This window comes from Arachis ipaensis, chromosome B7 (genome assembly GCF_059453495.1).
Source record: "Arachis ipaensis isolate K30076 ecotype BB chromosome B7, ASM5945349v1, whole genome shotgun sequence".
Taxonomy (NCBI): Eukaryota; Viridiplantae; Streptophyta; class Magnoliopsida; order Fabales; family Fabaceae; genus Arachis; species Arachis ipaensis.
In genome coordinates, this window is record NC_142442.1 from 92116443 (window position 1) to 92138405 (window position 21963).

The 21963-nt window shown below is 38.8% G+C and overlaps 1 protein-coding gene across 1 annotated transcript; it reads right to left on the minus strand.

The window, feature by feature from the left end:
• Nucleotides 1–4841: 4841 nt before the first annotated feature.
• Nucleotides 4842–6395, minus strand: LOC148553363 (uncharacterized). Its single transcript, XM_088493181.1, is given in 1 exon segment — nt 4842–6395. A coding segment is annotated over 1 exon segment (1554 nt).
• Between the last annotated feature and the right edge of the window lie 15568 nt (nt 6396–21963).

The following is a 21963-nucleotide window of genomic DNA, read 5'->3' on the forward strand; positions in this document are numbered from 1 at the left end:
GCTGAAAAACAATTGTATATCCCAAATTGAATCTTTGGTTAGCTTAAGATAGAATTGTGTGTGCTAGTTAAGTATGGGAAAGAACAAAAGTTGTTAAGGGAATGTGTCATGAGAATTTAATGGGAATTTGGATACCTACTCATGTGAAACTATAAGAATTAAAAATCTATGTGCATTGATAAGCTATATTTATTTTAATGTAAAAAAAATATTTATATAAATAAATAAGGGGACAAAAATTACCCCAATGATAAATTCAGAATTCAAAGATCAATGCACATATGATAGAATCAAATAAAAAGTTGATACATGAGTATGGATAGAAAAAGGGAATTCTGGGTAGCTAGGTATGAACTTTAAGATTACATTAAAAATATATAGGTTGGGTTGAAGCTTGGGTTAATTAAAGATTCAATTTATTAGCTCACTTGACCAAATGTATACCCCTACCTGTACCTTAGCCCCATTACAACCTTGAAAAGACCTCATGATGTTTAAATTGGTATATTAACTGTTGTTGATTGGTTAGGAGAAGAACAAAAGTTAGAAAGCATGATTAGAGAAGGATAGAGTGATTACCCTATACACTAGAGATTAGAGCGTACGTACATTATCAGTGAGGGTTCAATGCATGAATTTTCATGTTCCCTGCTTTCATGAGCTATCTTCTTGCACTTTTATCTGTTTTATTGTATAATGATAGAATTAGTGGAATTTGATTTGTAATGGTTTTGAAGAGCTTATTTACTTTTGATCAAGTGGGCAAGAATCATATAGTTGCATTTATTTATATATATATAGGCTTGCATTGCATTTCATGAGTTTCTACATGTTCATACTTATTTCCTTATCTCCTTCAATTAAGCATGAGGACATGCTAATATTTAAGTGTGGGGAGGTTGATAAACCACTATTTTATGGTTTATATTGTGTTTAACTGTGTGGTTTTATCATGATCCTTACCCACTTATTCATTAAATTAGCATGAAATTATAATTCCTTCCTGAAATTATAACATGTTTGAAAACTGCTTCCTAGAGACTTTAACTATGTAATTTTAATTCTCCTTTATTCCATTCGATGCCGTGATCTGTGTGTTGAGTGTTTCAGACTTTATAGGGTATGAACGAGTTGGAGATTGGAAAGGAAGCTAGCAAAAATGGAAGGAACACAAGAATTTGAGGAGATAACCAGCGAGAAGTGACGTGGTCGCATGGCTCACGTGACCACGCAAAGGAGAGCAAATCGCAGTGACGCGGCCGCATGGCTCACGCGGCCGCACGGATTGGAAAAGCTCAAGCGACGCGGTAGCATGGACGACGAAAACGCGTGGCAAGGAAAAGCGCGAATGACGCGTCCGCATGGATGACGCGATCACGTGACATGTGCGATCTGCATAATCTGCAGATTTTGCTGGGGGCGATTTTGGACCTTATTTCGACCCAGTTTTTGGCCCAGAACAGCAGACTAGAGCCAGAGAATATGCAGAAACAAAAGACAACTTTCATTCTAGACAGTTGGAGAGTTTTTGAGATCTAGTTTTACTCCTTTAGGTTTCTTTTCTAGGTTTAAGAATTTTAATTTTCAATTGGTCTTAGCATTGGAACATTGAGAAGAGTTATTTCCTCATCAAGACTTCGTCATTCTAGTTCGTTCTCTTAACTTGGTTTTATTCTTCCATGTTCTTTGCTTTGTTCAATTTTGTCATTTGAATACTTTCATGATTTTAACTTATTTCTTCCAATTTAATTTATTTTTCCATTCCAATAATCATGTCTTCTTTTAATTCCCTTTCATGTGTTATGGATTTATTATTTACAATGAGTGAGTAGTTCCCTCACTTGATGGGGAGTTGATTGAAAGAAACTCTTGAGTTGGAAGGATTGAAAGAAAAATTGTAATTGGGTTAACCGTTGAATTGTTATCTAATCACTAACACCAATCCCTTTGAACTAAGTGGGTTGCAACTCGTGAACAGATCTAGCATTCCAACTTGTTTGACTTTCCTTTACCTAGTAAAGGATAACTAAACAGAACAACCATTAATTATAAATTAATCTTGAAATCATCCCATCAATAATAGAGATTCCAACTAGTCAACTCCCAGTCAAGACTTTTATTCATATTATTTGAATTTTCTCAATTTAATTTTCCACCTACTTAACTCAACTTCTTGGAACATCTGATTAATAAAATAGCACACTTTTCTGCAACTCGTTGGGAGACGACCTGAGACTTAAACTCCCAGTAATTATTAATTTAACTCTCTGTGACATATTTCTAAATTGATAGACAGATTTTCGGTGAGTTAAGAACTATACTTGCAACGTAACTATTTTAATAATTTTTAATTCACCAACTTCTGTGCATCATCACGGGGAAACAGATGGGTGTGGATGAATATATCCCAGTTGAACTCCCAATCACTAAAAAAGTGATGGATGGACCTCAAATTCAAGATAACCTCATCAAGAGGGGGGCGCATGAGCTCCTTCTAGAAATTCCTCAATTTGACTATTGGGCTCGCTTAGAAGCATTTGCGACCAACCTGCAAGAAACTGTGAATCAACTCAAAGAAGAGCAGCAGAATCAAAGCAGCATGCTCTACAAACTGCTCATAGAATAAGAGAAACAAGGGCGCGAGATACAGGAGCTAAAGCACCAGAAGCTGTTGATGCACGAAAACTTGTCTCTCAACAATTTTTCTTCGGCAAGTATACCGAATTGTCGTCAAGTAAAAACTCACAATAGAGTGAGGTCGAATCCCACAGGGATTGATTGGTCAAGCAACTTTAATTGGAAGAATGTTCTAGTTGAGCTAAGCAGAATTTGGTTTGAGAGTTACAGGAAATTAAATGGCGGGAAAGTAAATAGCAGAAAATGTAAATGCTGGAAGTAAAGAGCTGAAAATAAATGGCGGAAAGTAAATTGCAGGATTGTAAATGGGAATGGGGAAGATGCTCATAAAAGTAAATTGCAGAAATTAAAAAGAATGGGTAAGATCAGAATAGGGAATTCATTGGGTTTAGGAGATGTTGCATTCTCCGGATCAAGTTTATTTTCATCTCTTCCTCAATCAATGAGTTCATTGATCTCCTTGGCAATCTTAAGTGATCGAATTACAATTCCTTGTAATTCAATCTCTCAAATCTTGATCAATAGCCAATTCCTTGGTCAATTGCTCATGAGAAGAGATGAAGTATGGTCACTGATTATACCACATGCATTCCCAAATCAAGTGTTGGTAGAATTATAGTCACCATATCCTCCCAACCCCAATTTGGTCCAACATGAGAAAGCATTTCTAGCATGATCTCTTCATTCCTCTTCCAAGGTTCAGAAGAGATCCAAGTATGAATAGCTTCTTTTCCAAGATAACAACCCAATTGGATAAAGATTGAAAGCTTTCTAGTAAAATTAAGAGAAAAGATAGAAGAAGAATAATGAAAACTAATATTGATCCATCAAATTACAACAAAGCTCCCTAACCCAATGAAGGGGGTTTAGTTGTTCATAGCTCTGGAAATGGAAAACATAGATGGAAGATACATTCCAAAAAATAAACTAGAAGTGCAGAGTAAATTATACAGAGAGTAGTTCTCAAATTTCCCACTCCCCAAAAGCCCTTTCTCTAATTCAAAACTACCCCTATATATACTACTCTTCTGATCTTCTAAAGAAATGCATGAAACTACCCTAAAAACAGTAAAGAAAAGGTCAGTGAAACTGGCCAAGATGCCCTGGCATCACAACACCAAACTTAAAGCTTGCTTGTCCCTAAGCAAGTACTGGAACAAGAGAATGATGAATGAAATGCCAAGAGAAATGAGTCATTATTGTGGAAGTCATGTCATTGGTTTTATGGTGGTTTCATGCATAGCAACTTAGGTTCATTCCTTCACTGGCTGTCAGACCTTTATCATGTCCTGGAATACCCACTTGACTGCACCTTATGAAACTTTTATTCATTGATCCTTTTTGTCATTTCAGGGCTTATTTGTGTTCTTAGACTAGGTGCTCTGTGAGGGGGCGACTCTTTAAGATAAGCTTTCAGCCAGCACTCCCGAACCAGTTGGTTCAAGGTGCTAGGTGTTAAGACACCCCTAAGGACTTACTCCCTCAAGCCTCTTTCCCCATACATACACACCACAGGCACATGGTTTGTTATTTTCTTTTCTTGAGACCTTGGTGTCCAACACCTCTTTGGGTTACTAAGTGTTCTGTAGCAAGAGTTACTCTTGATAGTGGACTTTCAGCTGATAATCCCGGGTTAGTTAACCCAAGTTACCAAGTGATAAGGCACCCCTAAGAGCTTATTCATCCAAGTAAATCCCTTACACAAGAGCACCACAGACATATCCCTCAAGATTCAAACCCTTGGTGCCTAGCCTTATTTCTTACTCTTTTTCTTTTATTCTTTAACTTTCATTTTTCTTTTCCTTTTTTTTTTTTGGGATCTTGTTATTCAGCTAGTTTCATGGGGTGTGTTTAAGCATATGATTCAGGACAGATAGTTGCCTTCCCACCTTATTGGTGAACCAACTTAGCTAATCTATTACCACACCAGAAAATTAGGAACTTACTCCATAATATGGATTCCACTCTGGTCTTTTATAACACACATTCTCTTTTTATTTGATTCAAAAGGAGACAAGCAACACAATAAGCAAGATAGAATTGAAAATAGGCAATTTAACTAGCAATCACAGACCTAAGCAAGGAGATTACTAAAAACCGAATTGAAAATCCTAAACTACCATGGAAGCATGTTCTATTTCATACATGATTTTCCTTATTTAAAACTTGAAAAAGATGGGACAATGAGGGAACTCCACCACCTTTTAATCATGGGGTTGCTCCTGCTCTACTTCTTGTTTGTCCTCTTTGTGTTTTTCTTGAGTGCTTGCACTCCCACTTCCCTTGCTTTTTCCAATCAACTTCTTCCAGAAGCCAGCGTCTTCCATCTTCTTCTTCAGTGTTTTCTTCTGCTGTTTCACCTTCCCTTCCTCTTGTTCTGTTAGCTCTTTTTGGAATTCATCATACCTGGGGATTGCAGAGTGCAGATTATGCATATGACTAGACATATAGTTCAACTTGGCTTGAGTGTTTGTGTAGAATTCCTCCCTATGTAGTTGCCATCCTTCGTTCAGTACGCTGAACTCATTGAATGCCTTCGCCTGAGCTAGTTGTCGTTGATTGAGTTCTTGAAGGCGCTTGTCTTGTCGCTCTTGTCTTTTAGTTACTTGATTTATGGCTTGGGTAAGCTGGGAATAGTGTTCCATTTACTGTTTTTGCCATTCTCCTTGTTAATTCATCCAATTAGAAAGGAGCTCTTCTTGACGATCCATCCTTTGAGCTTGAATGTGCAGTTGTTGTTCTTGTCCCTCCATATAACTCCTTGCTAGCTCCTCAATGGCTCCATGAATGTGATTCAGGTTTATGTTAGTTGGGTCATAATATTCTCTTTGTTGGTGTTCTTCCTGATGAGACTCTTCTTGGTGAGATCCTCCTTTTGGTTTTGGCTTTCCTATGTGAGGTCTTCTTTGTTGTTGGGCTGGTGTCACATGAGTTAGACACTGAAACGTAATTAGCCTCCCAGGATTTAACCAATCTGGGTTGCTATCCTTGAAGACAACCTTGGCCTTCGTGCACAGTCTGAGGATGGTGCTGGGGTACCAAAGCCTGGCACCCGAATCAATCTTCTCAGCTGACTCTTGAATCCCCTCAGCTATAAGTTCGTGCACATTGATATCTCCACCTTGTACTAAGAAATGTACCATAGTAGCTCGAGTGACGTTGACCTCGGAATTGTTCGCTGCTGGGAGGATAGATCTCCTCACGAGTTCAAACCATCCCTTGGCTTCAGGGCTGAGGTCTCCTCTCTTGATGAACCTGGGTCTCTTATCCGCATACCTTTCCCAGTCAGCTCCTATAACACATATGTCATTCACAATTTGTTCGAGTTCATCATTGTCAGGGCACTTACTCACTCTTGCCTGATAACTAAGCTCATCAAAATGTGGTGATTTCAACTGAAGAGTCCTTGTTATAGCATTGGGGCTGAAGTCTACCTCTTTCCATCTGATGTAACTTTTGAAGGTGGGGGCCTTGGTTTTGTCTTCTCTGACCACATTTGCATAGAACTTTGTGATGAGGTTTGCATTTATCTTCCCCTTCGGGTTCGTAAGCCTTTGCCAACCCCTTTGTTCAATCTTCTCTCGAATCTGTGGGCACTCATCCTCGTTAATTTGGAATGTTAACTCGGGCAGTATCTTCTTGAGCTTTATCCGTTCAAATTCGAGTTCATGGAATGCAGTTTTGAATCTTCTCTCATCGAAATGAATGCTCTCCACTGGTTCCTTCCTCTTTTGCCTCTTGGAGCTTGATGATGCCATGAGTCTGAGTTGAGGTGTGAAGAGGGTGGAAGGTATGGATAGATGAGGAATTCGGTTGGTTACGACAAGGTGTGATGAAGAGATTTGGATGCCGAAGGTGTGTAGTGTGAGGAATGGGAATTGGAATGTGAAGGGAAGTATGGACTAGGACTCATTTATATAGGGAAGTGATGAGTGAATGAAAGGTGTGGATTAATGGGTGGTTGTGTGATGGACGGATGGGGTTTAGCAATGGTGAGCACAAGGATCACCAACTTTATGATGGGTTGGTTCAGTTTCCAAGCTTGTTCTTCTTCCAATGTTGCATGGCAACCATTCCCAATGCAATCCCCTTGAACACACGTGTGTAGTATCTTCCTTTTGTGTTATTCGAACCCTTCAATTGCCCCATCAATGCTTCTACAAAATAAAAGAAATGTGATTAAAACATACTTTTAGAAATTGGCGGCAAAATTAAAAGGTTAACTATTTTTTTTTAGTTTTTGTTTTTAACTAACTAAGTGCTACTCATGAGTGCAAACCAATTGAGTAACTCAACATCCATGTATGCAACATTGGCAACACCAAACTTAGTTTGGTGCCATGTGGTGTAAAAGATTTGTTCAAGGCCCCTAAGAGTGACATGATGTGGGTTACATTCATGTTCTCTTAGTGTGCCTTGAACACCAAACTTGTTCCTCACTATATGTTACACACAATGATACATTCAAGTGCATATCAAGTTGATTTGAAATTCATGAACCTTGAATTATTAACTATTTTTAAAAGCATGTAAAACATGGGTTGCCTCCCATGAAGCGCTTCTTTAGCGTCACTAGCTTGACGTTCTGCCTCCATCAGGGTGGTTGGTAGTGCTTCAAGTCCTCCCCCCTTGTAGTAAATCTATCTCCATTGGCTTCATCAAGGATCTCCACATGTTCCAAGGAGAGAACTCTGTTGATGATAAAAACTTTAGGTAGCTGAGATGGGATGGTGGGGAGATCAGGGGGAATGGCTGGGAAGTAAGCTGAGATTACTTTATCCCCTGGGGAGAAGTCCTCTGTAGGGATCTTCTTGTTCCTCCATCTCCTTGGTACCTTCTTCTTTGTTCCTTTTGATGTTGCCTTGCTCTTTGTGACCTCCTCTTCCAAGTAGGTTTTATTGCTGGTCTCATATAGCTCTGGTGGTTTAGGTTCCTCCTGATTTTCTTTGAGCTGTGACAGCTGCTGATTGCCTTGTTCCTCAACTAAGGGGATTCCCAGATGTACTGGTTGTGCTTCAGTACTTGTTTCTTCCTTCAGTATCTCACTATGATCTTTGCTTGGTTCCTTGTTCTCTTGATCTATTTCTTGTGAGGGCTTGAAAACATTGAAAGTTAGTTGTTCATCATGAATCCTCAAAATTAGCTCTCCTCACTCCACATCTATAAGTGCTCTGGCTGTAGCTAGGAAGGGTCTTCCCAATATTATTGGGTGGAGGTGACTCTCTTCTATGTCCAAGATGACAAAGTCTGTGGGCAGGAAGTATTTTCCAACCTTCACCAGCACATTTTCAACCACTCCTACTGCTTGTTTTTGAGTTTTGTCAGCCAGCCTGATAACTACATCTGTGGGTATTATCTCATTGATCTGCAGCCTCTTCATAAGGAATAAAGGCATTAAGTTGATGATTGCTCCCAAATCGCAGAGTCCTTTATCAAACATTATTTCTCCTATAGTACAGGGGCTATAGAAACTCCCTGGGTCCTTCTTCTTTGTAGGCAGCTCTGGTTGAATGAGAGCACTGCACTCCTTATTCATCACTATTTTTTGTCCTCCCTTGAGTGAGCTTTTCTTGGTCAACAGCTCCTTCATATACTTAATGTATGAGGGCATTTGTTGGAGGGCCTTGATGAATGGTATGTTTACATGGAGAGATGCAAACATGTCAAGAAACCTTGAGTATAGTCTCTTCTCTACACAGCCATTTAGTAATTGGGGAAAGGGTGCATAGAGTCTCAGCAGCTCCTTCTGTGTCAGCTCCTTCTGTGTAATTGTGGTTTCTTGATGATTCTCCCCCTGCTTTCCTGCTGAAGTATCTTCAGGTTGTTCTAATGGGTTGTTCAGCTCTTCCTCAGTCTCCTTATTACTTATAGTAACCATCTTGTAATCTTCCCATCTGACTTTCTTTGCTTCACCTCTCGGATTTTTCTCTGTGTCACTTGGGAAGCTATCAGTAGGTTTGGGAATCTGCTCGGAGAGGTATCCCACTTGAAACTCCAGCCTCTTGATGGTGTCTCCCTGATTCTTGATATTGGCTCGCACCTCCTCTTTAAATACCTTATTATCTTGAATCTCTTTGCATTTGCCCTCAAGTAGAGTCTCCATTCTGGAGAGTCTATCTTCAGATGATGGTGGGTTGGGATTGGAGTGATGAGAAGGGTTGTTTTGGTTTTGGTATGGATGTGGAGAGGTGTTGTTAGGATGGTGTTGATATGATCTCTGTGTGGACTGTTGGTGAGCTGCATGGTTGTTGGGGTTGTGACGTCTCTGATCTTGGCTTTGATCTTGTTGATTTCCCCACCCAAAGTTTGGGTGATTCCTCCAACCAGGGTTGTAGGTCTTGGAGTATGGATCATGGGTCTGCCTGGGTGAGTTTCCAATGTAGTTGGCTTGTTCTTACTCATCCTTTGCCTCTGCATTCACTCCCTCTTGGGTTGCTGATGAGGTGGTGATTGCTGCTACTTGGTTCCTCTCCATCTTCTTGGTGAGGTCAGCCAGCTGCTTAGTAATAAGCTTGTTTTGGGCCAGCAGTGCATCCACATTGTTTAGTTCCATCGCTCCTCTAGTGTTGCCTCTTTCAGAAGCATAGAAGTAGTCATTCTCAGCTACAGTCTCAATGACATCTATGGCTTCTTCAATGGTCTTCTTCTTGTTCAGAGATCCCCCGGATGAATGGTCTACTGCCTTCTTTGATTCATAAGAAAGGCCTTCATAGAAAATGTGTAGCTGCACCCATTCATTGAACATATCTGGTGGACACCTTCTTGTCAGGTCTTTAAAGCTCTCCCATGCTTCATATAGAGTCTCACCATCTTGCTGCCTGAAGGTTTGCACCTCAGCTCTCAGCCTGTTGATCCGTTGAGGAGGATAGAATCTTGCCAAGAATTTGTTCACCACATCTTCCCAGGATGCTAAACTCTCCTTTGGGAAGGATTCCAGCCATTTAGATGCCTTGTCCTTGAGTGAAAAAGGGAACATAAGTAATCTATAGGTGTCAGGATGAACACCATTAGACTTCACAGTATCACATATCCTCAGGAAGGTGGTTAGATGTTGATTGGGGTCTTCTTGGACACTCCCTCCGAATGAACAATTGTTCTGAACAAGGGTGATGAGCTGTGGCTTTAGTTCAAAGTTGTTGGCATGTATGGTTGGCCTTTGGATGCTACTCCCATAATTTCCTGGATTTGGATTGATGTACGATCCCAGAACCCTTCTCTCTTGCCCAGCCTGATGTGCTGGACCTTCTCGGCCATGGTTGTGAGCCTCTTCTTCATGATGGTTCTCCATATTCTCATCCATTTCTGGTTCAAAGTACTCCTCCTCTTCCTCAGCACTAACTACTCTCTTTCCTCTTGCTTCCCTCCTTAATCTAAGGAAGGTCCTCTCAGGTTCAGAATCAAAAGAAGTTGAAGCCCCGCTTCTTCTCCCTGTCATACAACCAACAAGGCACAAGCAAGGAAATAGATGCAGAAAGTAATTTCTACAGAAATACTGTTAGTGTGAGTGATGCATTATATCAAACAGTTAGTAGGTTAGTGGACTGAATTGTAAATAACTAAGAAATTGGGTAGGGGAAGGGGAAAAAAATAACTGAACAGAAAGTAAATTACTCAAATGAATTTAAATCAAACAAAATAAAAATGCTCAATCTAGTTATCCTCTAATTTAATCATTGTTGATACAAAATCAATCCCCGGCAACGGCGCCATAAACTTGATGCACGGAAACTTGTCTCTCAACAATTTTCCTTCGGCAAGTATACCGAATTGTCGTCAAGTAAAAACTCACAATAGAGTGAGGTCGAATCCCACAGGGATTGATTGGTCAAGCAACGTTAATTGGAAGAATGTTCTAGTTGAGTTAAGCAGAATTTGGTTTGAGAGTTGCAGGAAATTAAATGGCGGGAAAGTAAATAGCAGAAAATGTAAATGTTGGAAGTAAAGAGCTGAAAATAAATGGCGAAAACTAAATTGCAGGATTGTAAATGGGAATGGGAAAGATGCTATTAAAAGTAAATTGTAGAAATTAAAAAGAATGGTTAAGATCAGAATGGGGAATTCATTGGGTTTAGGAGATGTTGCATTCTCCGGATCAAGTTCATTTTCATCTCTTCCTCAATCAATGCGTTCATTGATCTCCTTGGCAATCTTAAGTGATCGAATTACAATTCCTTGTAATTCAATCTCTCAAATCTTGATCAATAGCCAATTCCTTGGTCAATTGCTCATGAGAAGAGATGAAGTATGGTCACTGATTATACCACATGCATTCTCAAATCAAGTGTTGGTAGAATTATAGTCACCATATCCTTCCAACCCCAATTTGGTCCAACATGAGAAAGCATTTCTAGCATGATCTCTTCATTCCTCTTCCAAGGTTCAGAAGAGATCCAAGTATGAATAGCTTCTTTTCCAAGATAACTACCCAATTGGATGAAGATTGAAAGCTTTCTAGTAAAATCAAGAGAAAAGATAGAAGAAGAATAATAAAAACTAATATTGATCCATCAAATTACAACAGAGCTCCCTAACCCAATGAAGGGGGTTTAGTTGTTCATAGCTCTGGAAATGGAAAACATAGATGGAAGATACATTCCCAAAAATAAACTAGAAGTGCAGAGTAAATTATACAGAGAGTTGTTCTCAAATTTCCCACTCCCCAAAAGCCCTTTCTCTAATTCAAAACTACCCCTTTATATACTACTCTTCTGATCTTCTAGTTGGTTCTTCAAGTCTTGGATATGGGCCTTTGGATCTTGAGTTTGAAGCAGTTATCCTCTTCAGTGGGCTTAGCTTTACTTGCAGAGAGAAAGTGTAAAGTAGGCAGGGTATTTAGCTCAGGAAGTTTGTGGCGTTAACGTTAAGTGAGAGTGTGGGTTCGAGAACGTTAGTGACAATCACCTTTTTCACTAACGTTCCTAACCCAGGGATGATCCACGTTAACTTCAACGTTAGTGGCACCAACGTGACCACTAACGTTGCCTCTTGGTCCTTCGCACACGTTATTGGGACTCACCTTTTCCAATAACGTTGAGAGTCCTCCCTTCCCCCTACGTTAGAGTCCACGTTAACTTAGTTAACGTGGCTCTTAACGTAGGCTTGCCAATCCTTCGAGAACGTTAGTGACACTTACCTTTGTCATTAACGTTCCAAGATGCCCCTACTTCCCACGTTAGAATCCATGTTAACTAAGTTAACGTGGCTTCTAACGTGGTGATGATAGCCATCTCCAACGTTAGTGACAAAGGTGAGTGTCACTAACGTTGGCTCATCATCCTTTCCTCCACGTTAGCTTCCACGTTAACTAAGTTAACGTGGGAGTTAATGTGGCTCATAGTGGCTCATTAAGGCTCATTCCAACGTTAGTGACAAAGGTGAGTGTTACTAACGTTGGGGATTATTTGCTTTCTCCATGTTAGCTTCCACGTTAACTAAGTTAACGTGGGAGTCAACGTGGCTCAAAGTGACTTAGTCCAACGTTAGTGACAATGGTGAGTGTCACTAACGTTGGCTCCACTTTCTTCTTCCACGTTAGAGTTCATGTTAACTTAGTTAACATGACTCTTAATGTGGGCTATGATGGCTTCGAGGACGTTATTGGCGATTACTTTTCTCATTAACGTTACAAGCTAGCTCCCATTCCACGTTAGTGGTCACGTTAGTCTAACGTGGCTGCTAACGTGGTTCTTTCTTGCTTCCTTTGTCCTGAAATCAAACAATAAAGTGCATAAAAGTTCTAATCCTCATCATGAGACATGCATCATCCAGTTTGTCATTTAATTCATGCAAAATTCTCATGAAATCATGTAAAGTGCACAATGCTTGCTTGAATTAAGATGTAAGTGAATTTTTACCTAAAACTTGCTTATTTCCTAAGAAAATGCATGAAACTACCCTAAAACAGTAAAGAAAAGGTCAGTGAAACTGGCCAAAATGCCCTGGCATCAGCTGTCCCTTGAAGAGCCAGACGTCCCACAGATTGAAGGAGCACTTACCTCTCAAAATGAAGGTTGCTGAGTCCTAACTCTGTGATAACTTTTATTATTAGAAACCTATTTTAAGAGTTACATAAGCATTAGTATTAGAGTCATTTATTTTTATGTCTTTAATTTCCTTTCTTTTATTATTTGTCTGCTTTTATGATTATTTTATGTCTTATTTTTATTACATGATCATTAAAGTTTAGAGTCTATTTCTTAAAGCTATGAATGATTCCATGAATCCCTCATCTTTCTTAAATGAAAAATGTTTTTAATTGCAAAATAACAAGAAGTGCATAGTTTCGAAATTTATCTTGAAATTAGCTTAATTATTTTGATGTGGTGGCAATACTTTTTGTTTTCTGAATGAATGCTTGAACAGTGCATATTTTTGATAATGATGTTTATAAATATTAAAATTGTTGGCTCTTGAAAGAATAATGAAAAAAAGAGAAATGTCATTGATAATCTGAAAAATCATAAAATTGATTCTTGAAGCAAGAAAAAGTAGTGAAAAACACAAAGCTTGCGAAAAAAATTCAAAAAAATGGCGAAAAATAAAGAAAGATAAAGAAAAATAAAAAGCAAGCATAAAAAGCCAATAACCCTTTAAACTAAAAGGCAAGGGTAAAAAGGATCCAAGGCTTTGAGCATTAATGGATAGGAGGGCCCAAAGGAATAAAATCCTGGCGTAAGCGGCTAAATCAAGCTATCCCTAACCATGTGCTTGTGGCGTGAAGGTGTCAAGTGAAAAGCTTGAGACTAAGCGGTCAAAGTCATGGTCCAAAGCAAAAAGAGTGTGCTTAAGAGCTCTGGGCACCTCTAACTGGGGACTCTAGCAAAGCTGAGTCACAATCTGAAAAGGTTCACCCAGTTATGTGTCTGTGGCATTTATGTATCCGGTGGTAATACTGGAAAACAAAATGCTTAGGGTCACGGCCAAGACTTATAAAGTAGCTGTGTTCAAGAATCAACATACTGAACTAGGAGAATCAATAACACTATCTGAATTCTGAGTTCCTATGGATGCCAATCATTCTGAACTTCAAAGGATAAAGGGAGATGCCAAAACTGTTCAGAAGCAAAAAGCTACAAGTCCCGCTCATCTAATTAAAACTAATCTTCATTGATATTTTTGAAATTTATTGTATATGCTCTTCTTTTTATCCTATTTTGTTTTTAGTTGCTTGGGAACAAGCAACAATTTAAGTTTGGGATTGTGACGAGCAGATAATTTATACCCTTTTTGGCATTGTTTTAACATAGTTTTTAGTATGTTTTATTTATTTTTTATTATATTTTTATTATTTTTTATGAAAAAATAAATTTTTGGACTTTACTATGAGTTTGTGTGTTTTTCTGTAATTTCAGGTATTTTCTAGCCAAAATTGAGGGACCTGAGCAAAAATCTGATTCAGAGGCTGAGAAAGGACTGCAGATGCTGTTGGATTCTGACCCTCCTACACTCGAAGTGGATTTTCTGGAGCTGCAGAAGCCCAATTAGCGCGCTCTCAATTCCTTTGCAAAGTAGACATCTTGGGCTTTCCATCAATATATAATAGTCTATACTTTGCCTGAGATTTGATGGCCCAAACTGGCATTAAACGCCAGCCAGAGACCCTTTTCTGGCGTAAAACGCCAGAACTGGCACATTTCTTGGCGTTAAACGCCCATTTTGGCAACCAGGGTGGCGTTTAACTCTAACTTGAGGCATATGCACGTGAAAGCTTGAAAGCTCAGCCCAAACACTCACCAAGTGGGTCCCGGAAGTGGATTTCTACATTGTTTGTACTTATTTACTCATTTTCTGTAAATCTAAGTTACTAGTCTAGTATAAAAACTATTTTTAGAGATTCATTTTGCAACTCATGACATTTTACACTTCATATTGTATCTTCTACGGCATGAGTCTCTAAACCCCATAGGTGGGGGTAAGGAGCTCTGCTGTGTTTCAATGGATTAATGCAATTACTACTGTTTTCTATTCAATCACGCTTGATTCTATTCTAAGATACTCACTCGTACTTCAATATAGAGAATGTGATGATCCGTGACACTCGTCATTATTCTCAATTCTATGAACGCATGCCTGACAACTACTCCCGTTCTATCTGAGCTCAACGTAGTCATTGGGCGACAACTTGAGTGCGTATCTCTTGGGTTTCTGATCCACGGACCAAGTCCGTGAGATCAGAACCTTTGTGGTAGAGGCTAGAACCAATTGGCAGCATTCCTGGGATCCGGAAAGTCTAAACCTTGTCTGTGGTATTTCGAGTAGGATCTAGGAAATGATGACTGTGACGAGCTTCAAACTCACAAATGTTGGGCGTAGTGACAGTGTGCAAAAGGATAGAGCGATCCTATTCCGACGCTAGTGAGAACTGACAGATGATTAGCTGTGCGGTAGCTGTACCTGGTATTTTTCATCCGAGATGAAAAATCCGACAGTTGATTAGCCGTTCAGAAACCGTACTTGGTATTTTTCATCCGAGAGGATTGACGTTAGGATTTTATGGTGGTAAAGAATTTCATAAAAATAGTCACGTTGTAGATATAGCTTTTAAACCAACAAAAATCCCTTCGTACAAACGTTTTGGTTGTCACAAGTAACAAACCCCTTTTAAAATTGATAACCGAGTATTTAAACCTCGGGTCGTCTTCTCAAGGAACTGCAGAGAAGTATGTTCTTATTATTGGTTATGAAGATTGTAGAATTGGGGTTTCAAGAATGAGGAACAAGTAATTTAATGACGAGTAAATTGAATGGAAATTAAAAATAGATAAATAACTGTAAAGCAAACTTTTGGTAAGGTATGAGAAATTAGAGGTCCTATCCTGGCTATCCTTATCAATGATGATAATAATTGAATCTTAATTCCACTTCGTTAGCCTTTACTAATATAAAGGAAGGTCAAGGGATTAATTGGTTTGATCTTCGGATCCTATTTATTTCCTAAGAAAAGATTGGGATTATTGAAGTTCAATTCAATTAACAAGATAACAATTATCAATCGTGTTTGAGTTTGACAACTCCTGAGTTACTGATTTCTTAACCAAAACCAAAAGGGGAAGTAAATCTACTGGAATAAAAATATCTTCAGAGTAAAAGCAACAATAGCATAAATAAAAGAAATGAATATTAAACTGAAATACCTCAAATAACATTAATAAAAGAGTAATCTGTAACATGAAAGGATTCATAAAGTAACTTGCAAAAGTAAATAAAAGGAATATTAAACCTGATCAAAAGAGATAATCCTAAAAGCGAATAAAAATCCTAAATCTAAACCTAATCCTAAAGAGAGAGGAGAGAACCTCTCTCCAAACTAAATCTAAATCATGGAAAGTAACTAATTTGGCTAGCTCCCTTTGAATGGATGCATTCCCTCACTTCATAACAACTGGTCTATGCCTTCTAGACTTGGATTTGGGCCAAAAAGGGCTTCAGAATTTTCTATGAGCATTTTCTGCAATCTCTGGTGCGTGGCCTCTGTCAGGCGTCCGCGTGGGTCACGCGGTCGCGTCATTCAGAGCTTTTCTTGTCACGCGGTCGCGTCAGTCATGCGGGCGCGTCATATGTGTTCTGCTTAAGGCGCGCGGTCGCGTCAGTCATGCGGCCGCGTCGCTGTTGATTCGCGCTTGGCATGCGTCCGCATCGCCCATGCGATCGCGTGGATGCCAGTTTCTTCAGAAACTCCGTTTTGCGCTTTCCTTCCAATTTTGTATGTTTCCTTTCATTCCTTTAAGTCATTCCTGCCTTAGAGGATCTGAAACTAATCAACACACTAATCACGGCATCGAATGGAAATAAATGTAATTAAAATAATTAATTTAAAAGCATAGGAAACATGTTTTTCACATACATCACATAATAAGGAAGGGAAAGTAAAACCATGCAATTAATATGAATAAGTGGGTAAAGGGTTGAATAAATCACTCAAACTACGCACAAAATATGTCATAAAATATGGGTTTATCAACCTCCCCACACTTAAACAATAGCATGTCCTCATGCTAAGTCCAAGGTAATGAGTAAGGTTAAAGTGGTGGAATGTCATGCAATGCAATCTAACCTAAATGCAACTACCTAAATGAGTCATGCATCATGCAATTCTAATTTTTATTCACTCACTTGTATATAAGGCTTGCATGTAGTTGAATTAATCCACATTCTCAAGGAGTCATCATATACATATATATATAGCCTAACCTTAGATAGTAATATAGTGCCTTTACAATTGAGATGGGAGAGAAAGGCATTTTACAAATTTGTAAGACAATTAAATAATTTAAACAGAGATAAATGTTAATGAGCTATTGAACCCTCACTGGATTTGTGTTTACTCTCTAGTCACTCAGTGTTTATTGGGTTAATCACTCTATTCTTCTTTTTATTCTTCCTTTCTATAACTTTGTTCTTCATCTAACCAATCAACAATTATAGAATATAGACATACCAAAAGTCATGAGGTCTTTAATTAAGGTTGTAATGGGGCCAAGGTAAAGGTAAGGATATATGTATAAGGCTAAGTGAGCTAATAAGTGAATCCTCAATTAGACTAAGATCTCACCTAACATACATACTTAGTAAAACAAAACTACTTTACATGTTTTCCCATCTTTTCCCACTTTTGATGTTACATGCTCATGTTTCAATTTTTATTTTTATCCCATGTGCATTGCTTTTATTTTTGTATTTGGGGAATTCTTTTGTATCCCCTTATTCATATGCTTGAAAAATAAATAACTCTCTCTTTTTTTTTTTTGAATGCACATGGTAATTCTTTCAATTTGATTTCTCATGAGCATGCTTCCCAAAAATTCTCATTTTGATTTATTTTTGTTCTTTTCAACTCTGCTACCTTTTGTTTTTATCATCCATGTTCCCAATAGGTTTCCCACATTTCAAACTATACAAGATTTTCTATCTTAAGCTAACCAAGGATTCAACTTGGGATTTTTATTTATTTTTCTGCTTAAGGCTAGTAATGTGGTTTATAGAATAAAAAAGGGATTTAAAGGCTCAAGGGGGCTAACATGGGTGATGTGAAAGGTAGGCTATTTTGGGATAAAGTGAGCTAAAATCAAACAATGGCCTCAGTCACTCTCTTCGTATGTATCTTTATATTCTATAATCGAACATATAGATTAAAACAAAGTAAAGAACATCAGAATGTAAAAGAAGGGCGGAACACAGAGGAATAAAAATTATGGTTTGAATGTAACCATACAATTAAGCTCAAAACTCACAGGCTGTATGTTCTCTAGCTCAAAAATCATTTATCAGTTATGTATGTCATGCAGGTTTAGTTAAAAATTTCCATTATTCTCAATGTAAAACTTAAGGTGGCTTTAAAGTTCTAGTGTTTCTCCTTGATGAAATGTTGTTAACTAACTAATATGTAATGCTATATATACAAGGTGTGTGGATTGTTTTAATTCTGTTAAAGTCTCTAGTTTACTTTCTTTTTATATTTTCAATTTTAACTAAGCTATCTTATACTAAAAAGGGTAAACAATACTAATTAATCCACAGTTTCTATAACTAATAAGTTAGAATTGCAAGCTAAACTAAATAACTAAAATATGAACTAAAGTGCAAAATGCAGAAATAGAATGAAAATACATAAAAGTAGCAGTGTATAAGTACTCAAAAAATAAAAATAAAAATAAAGAGAAAAATACAGAAAAATAGCCAAAATAAAAAAAAGAGTATGTAGTGGTTCACCAAAAAAGAAACGCCAGAGATGGCGACCTCCCCACACTTAAAATGAAGCATCGTCCATGATGCTCACTCAAGCAGGGTGTGAAGGGGTGTCATCACTGGAAGGGATGGTAGTTGGGGTCTCTGTGGTGGTGGTCTGAGGAACTGGCTGCTGCAGAGGAGGTGCTGTCTGGATAGGGATCTCTGGATCTACAGCCTGGATCTGCTGGGGAGCTGCCTGCTGGGTGCCTGCCTGCTCTGCCTCCTGAGGTGGAATGGTCTCTGCCTCGGGCGCATCCGCCTCCTCCTCAGATGCCTCGGATGGTGTGTCAGGCTCGGAGTGGATGTCGCCGGATCGTATCATCAGCTTCAGGTGCTCATAGCGTCGCTTGTTGCGACGGTCCATCTGGTCAACTCGTCGAAACAAGCGGTGCACTAGATGATAGTTGGGCTCTGGGGCAGGTGGAGGTATAGTGGTGGTGGCAGGTGTGGCTGTGGAGGAAGAGGGGCCGGCAGAAGGTGTGGCTGTCTCAGCAGTGGCAGTCAGGAATGGAGGTCTGTAGCCCAAGGCCAGAAAGTTCGTGCTGTGCGGGATAATCTTCTTGCATTCTGCAGCAGGTGGCCTCTCATTAGCATCCTCCCATGGCACGTCAGCTCGACGGCCCAGCTGTGTAACCAGATAGGGAAAGGAAAGAGTGCCTCGGACGTGGACCCTGGCCATATAGTGCTGGATAAAGCGTGGCAGGTATAGGTCCTTACCCTCCATCACACACCAAAGGAGGGTGATCATAGCGGCTGGTATCTCAGTCTCGTGAGTACTCGGCATAATGTAGTTGCTGAATATCTGATGCCATAGCCGAGCCTCATCGTTCAGGTAAATCCGCTTGATCCCCTTGGGCATGGTGGTGTTCTGACCCATGATCCAAGGAACTGTCGGGTCAAGGGCGATCCTCGCCTTTACTACATCCCAGTCAATTCGCATAAAGCGCATATCCTCCTCAGCTTTCTGATAACTATCTGTCTGATCAGTCTTAGGCATAAGTTAGGATTTTATGGTGGTAAACAATTTCATAAAAGCAGTCGCGTTGTAGATATAGTTTCTAAACCAACAAAAATCCCTTCGTACAAACGTTTTGGTTGTCACAAGTAACAAACCCCTTTTAAAATTGATAACCGAGTATTTAAACCTCGGGTCGTCTTCTCAAGGAACTGCAGGGAAGTATGTTCTTATTATTGGTTATGAAGATTGTAGAATTGGGGTTTCAAGAATGAGGAACAAGTAATTTAATGACGAGTAAATTGAATGGCAATTAAAAATAGATAAATAACTGTAAAGCAAACTTTTGGCATGGTATGAGAAATTAGAGGTCCTATCCTGGCTATCCTTATCAATGATGATAATAATTGAACCTTAATTCCACTTCGTTAGCCTTTACTAATATAAAGGAAGGTCAATGGATTAATTGGTTTGATCTTCGGATACTATTTATTTCCTAAGAAAAGATTGGGATTATTGAAGTTCAATTCAATTAACAAGATAACAATTATCAATCGTATTTGAGTTTGACAACTCCTGAGTTACTGATTTCTTAACCAAAACCAAAAGGGGAAGTAAATCTACTGGAATAAAAATGTCTTCAGAGTTAAAGCAACAATAGCATAAATAAAAGAAATCAATATTAAACTGAAATACCTCAAATAACATTAATAAAAGAGTAATCTGTAACATGAAAGGATTCATAAAGTAACTTGCAAAAGTAAATAAAAGGAATATTGAACCTGATCAAAAGAGATAATCCTGAAAGCGAATAAAAATCCTAATCCTAAAGAGAGAGGAGAGAACCTCTCCCCAAACTAAATCTAAATCATGGAAAGTAACTAATTTGGCTAGCTCCCTTTGAATGGATGCATTCCCTCACTTCATAACCTCTGGTCTATGCCTTCTGGACTTGAATTTGGGCCAAAAAGGGCTTCAGAATTCGCTATGAGCATTTTCTGCAATTTCTGGTGCGTGGCCTCTGTCACGTGTCCGCGTGGGTCACGCGGTCGCATCATTCGGAGCTTTTCTTGTCACGCGGTCGCGTCGGTCATGCGGCCGCGTCATATGTGTTCTGCTTAAGGCACACGGTCGCGTCAGTCATGCGGCCGCATCACTGTTGATTCGCGCTTGGCATGCGTCCGCGTCGCCCATGCGATCGCGTGGATGCCAGTTTCTTCAGAAACAGCATTTTGCGCTTTTCTTCCATTTTTGTATGTTTCCCTTCCATCCTTTAAGTCATTCCTGCCTTAGAGGATCTGAAACTACTCAACACACTAATCACGACATCGAATGGAAATAAAGGTAATTAAAATAATTAATTTAAAAGCATAGGAAACGCGTTTCTCACATACATCACATAATAAGGAAGGGAAAGTAAAACCATGCAATTAATATGAATAAGTGAGTAAAGGGTTGAATAAATCACTCAAACTACGCACAAAATATGTCATAAAATATGGGTTTATCAAGGATCATACGGCTTGCCATTGAAGGAAGCCATGCGTGTTTGGAGAAGAAGATAGTAGGAAAGCAGAGATTCAAATGACAGAGCATCTCCGGAACCCCAACCTGTTCCTCAGTACTGAATCACAAGTACCATTTATTTCATGTTATTTACCTTTCATAAACAAAAATCATTTTTATCATTAATCTCCTAACTAAGAATTACAAAATAACCATAGCCTGCTTCAAGCCGACAATCTCCGTGGGATCGACCCTTACTCACGTAAGGTATTACTTGGACGATCCAGTGCACCAGATGTCACATGGCAATGACTGATCATGCAGAGGAGTAGTAGATGATGTTCCATCTTTTGATGACGTTCCACCAGACTTGAGTTATGAAGACCTAGAACGTACTTTCCCTCACTTTAGTAGTTTAGAGCGACTAGGTGAGTATAGATTCTAGGCTAGCCTGGGTACCAGCTTAGGGACTTCTTGTACAGGTCAAGGCCAGGGATGTTGTATGTATATATATGTATATAGTTATTATTTATCTATTTCTAGGGGTGTTCTAACTAAAAGTCTATACTCTAATAAAGGTTGGATCACCGAATATTGTCAACTGCTTGTGATGTATTTATGTGTGGTTGTTTATAACTGTTTTATCTATTATCAGTTGTGAATTGATTATGAACGAATCCGTCTATTAATCCAAATATTTTCAAAAAAAAAGTTCCTCGCAAAGTAACTACGCTTTTAACAACGAATCAGGCTCATATAATAAATAATAGATAATAATTAGGAAGACAAGTTGGTAGCGCTCAGTTTCTAGTATGATCATGACGTACCAGAAATTGGGTCGTTACACTATTCCCATTTTGAATTTGTTAATTGCTTCAACAGAACTAATATCCGAATTATTCTTGAAAACTCTTTGACATGACTTTTTGTATTGACTAGACATGATTTTAAAGTGTGCGACAGAATACATGATTTGTCAATTACCTTAGTTTTGAATACGTGACATATAATTCGGATTAGGACAATTTTGAAAATTGTATTTTCTCATAAGATTCAATCAGACATAACTAGTTTGGATACGTAACATATAATTCAACCTAAAGACTACTTTTGAATCTTATGAGAAACTGAATCAGATT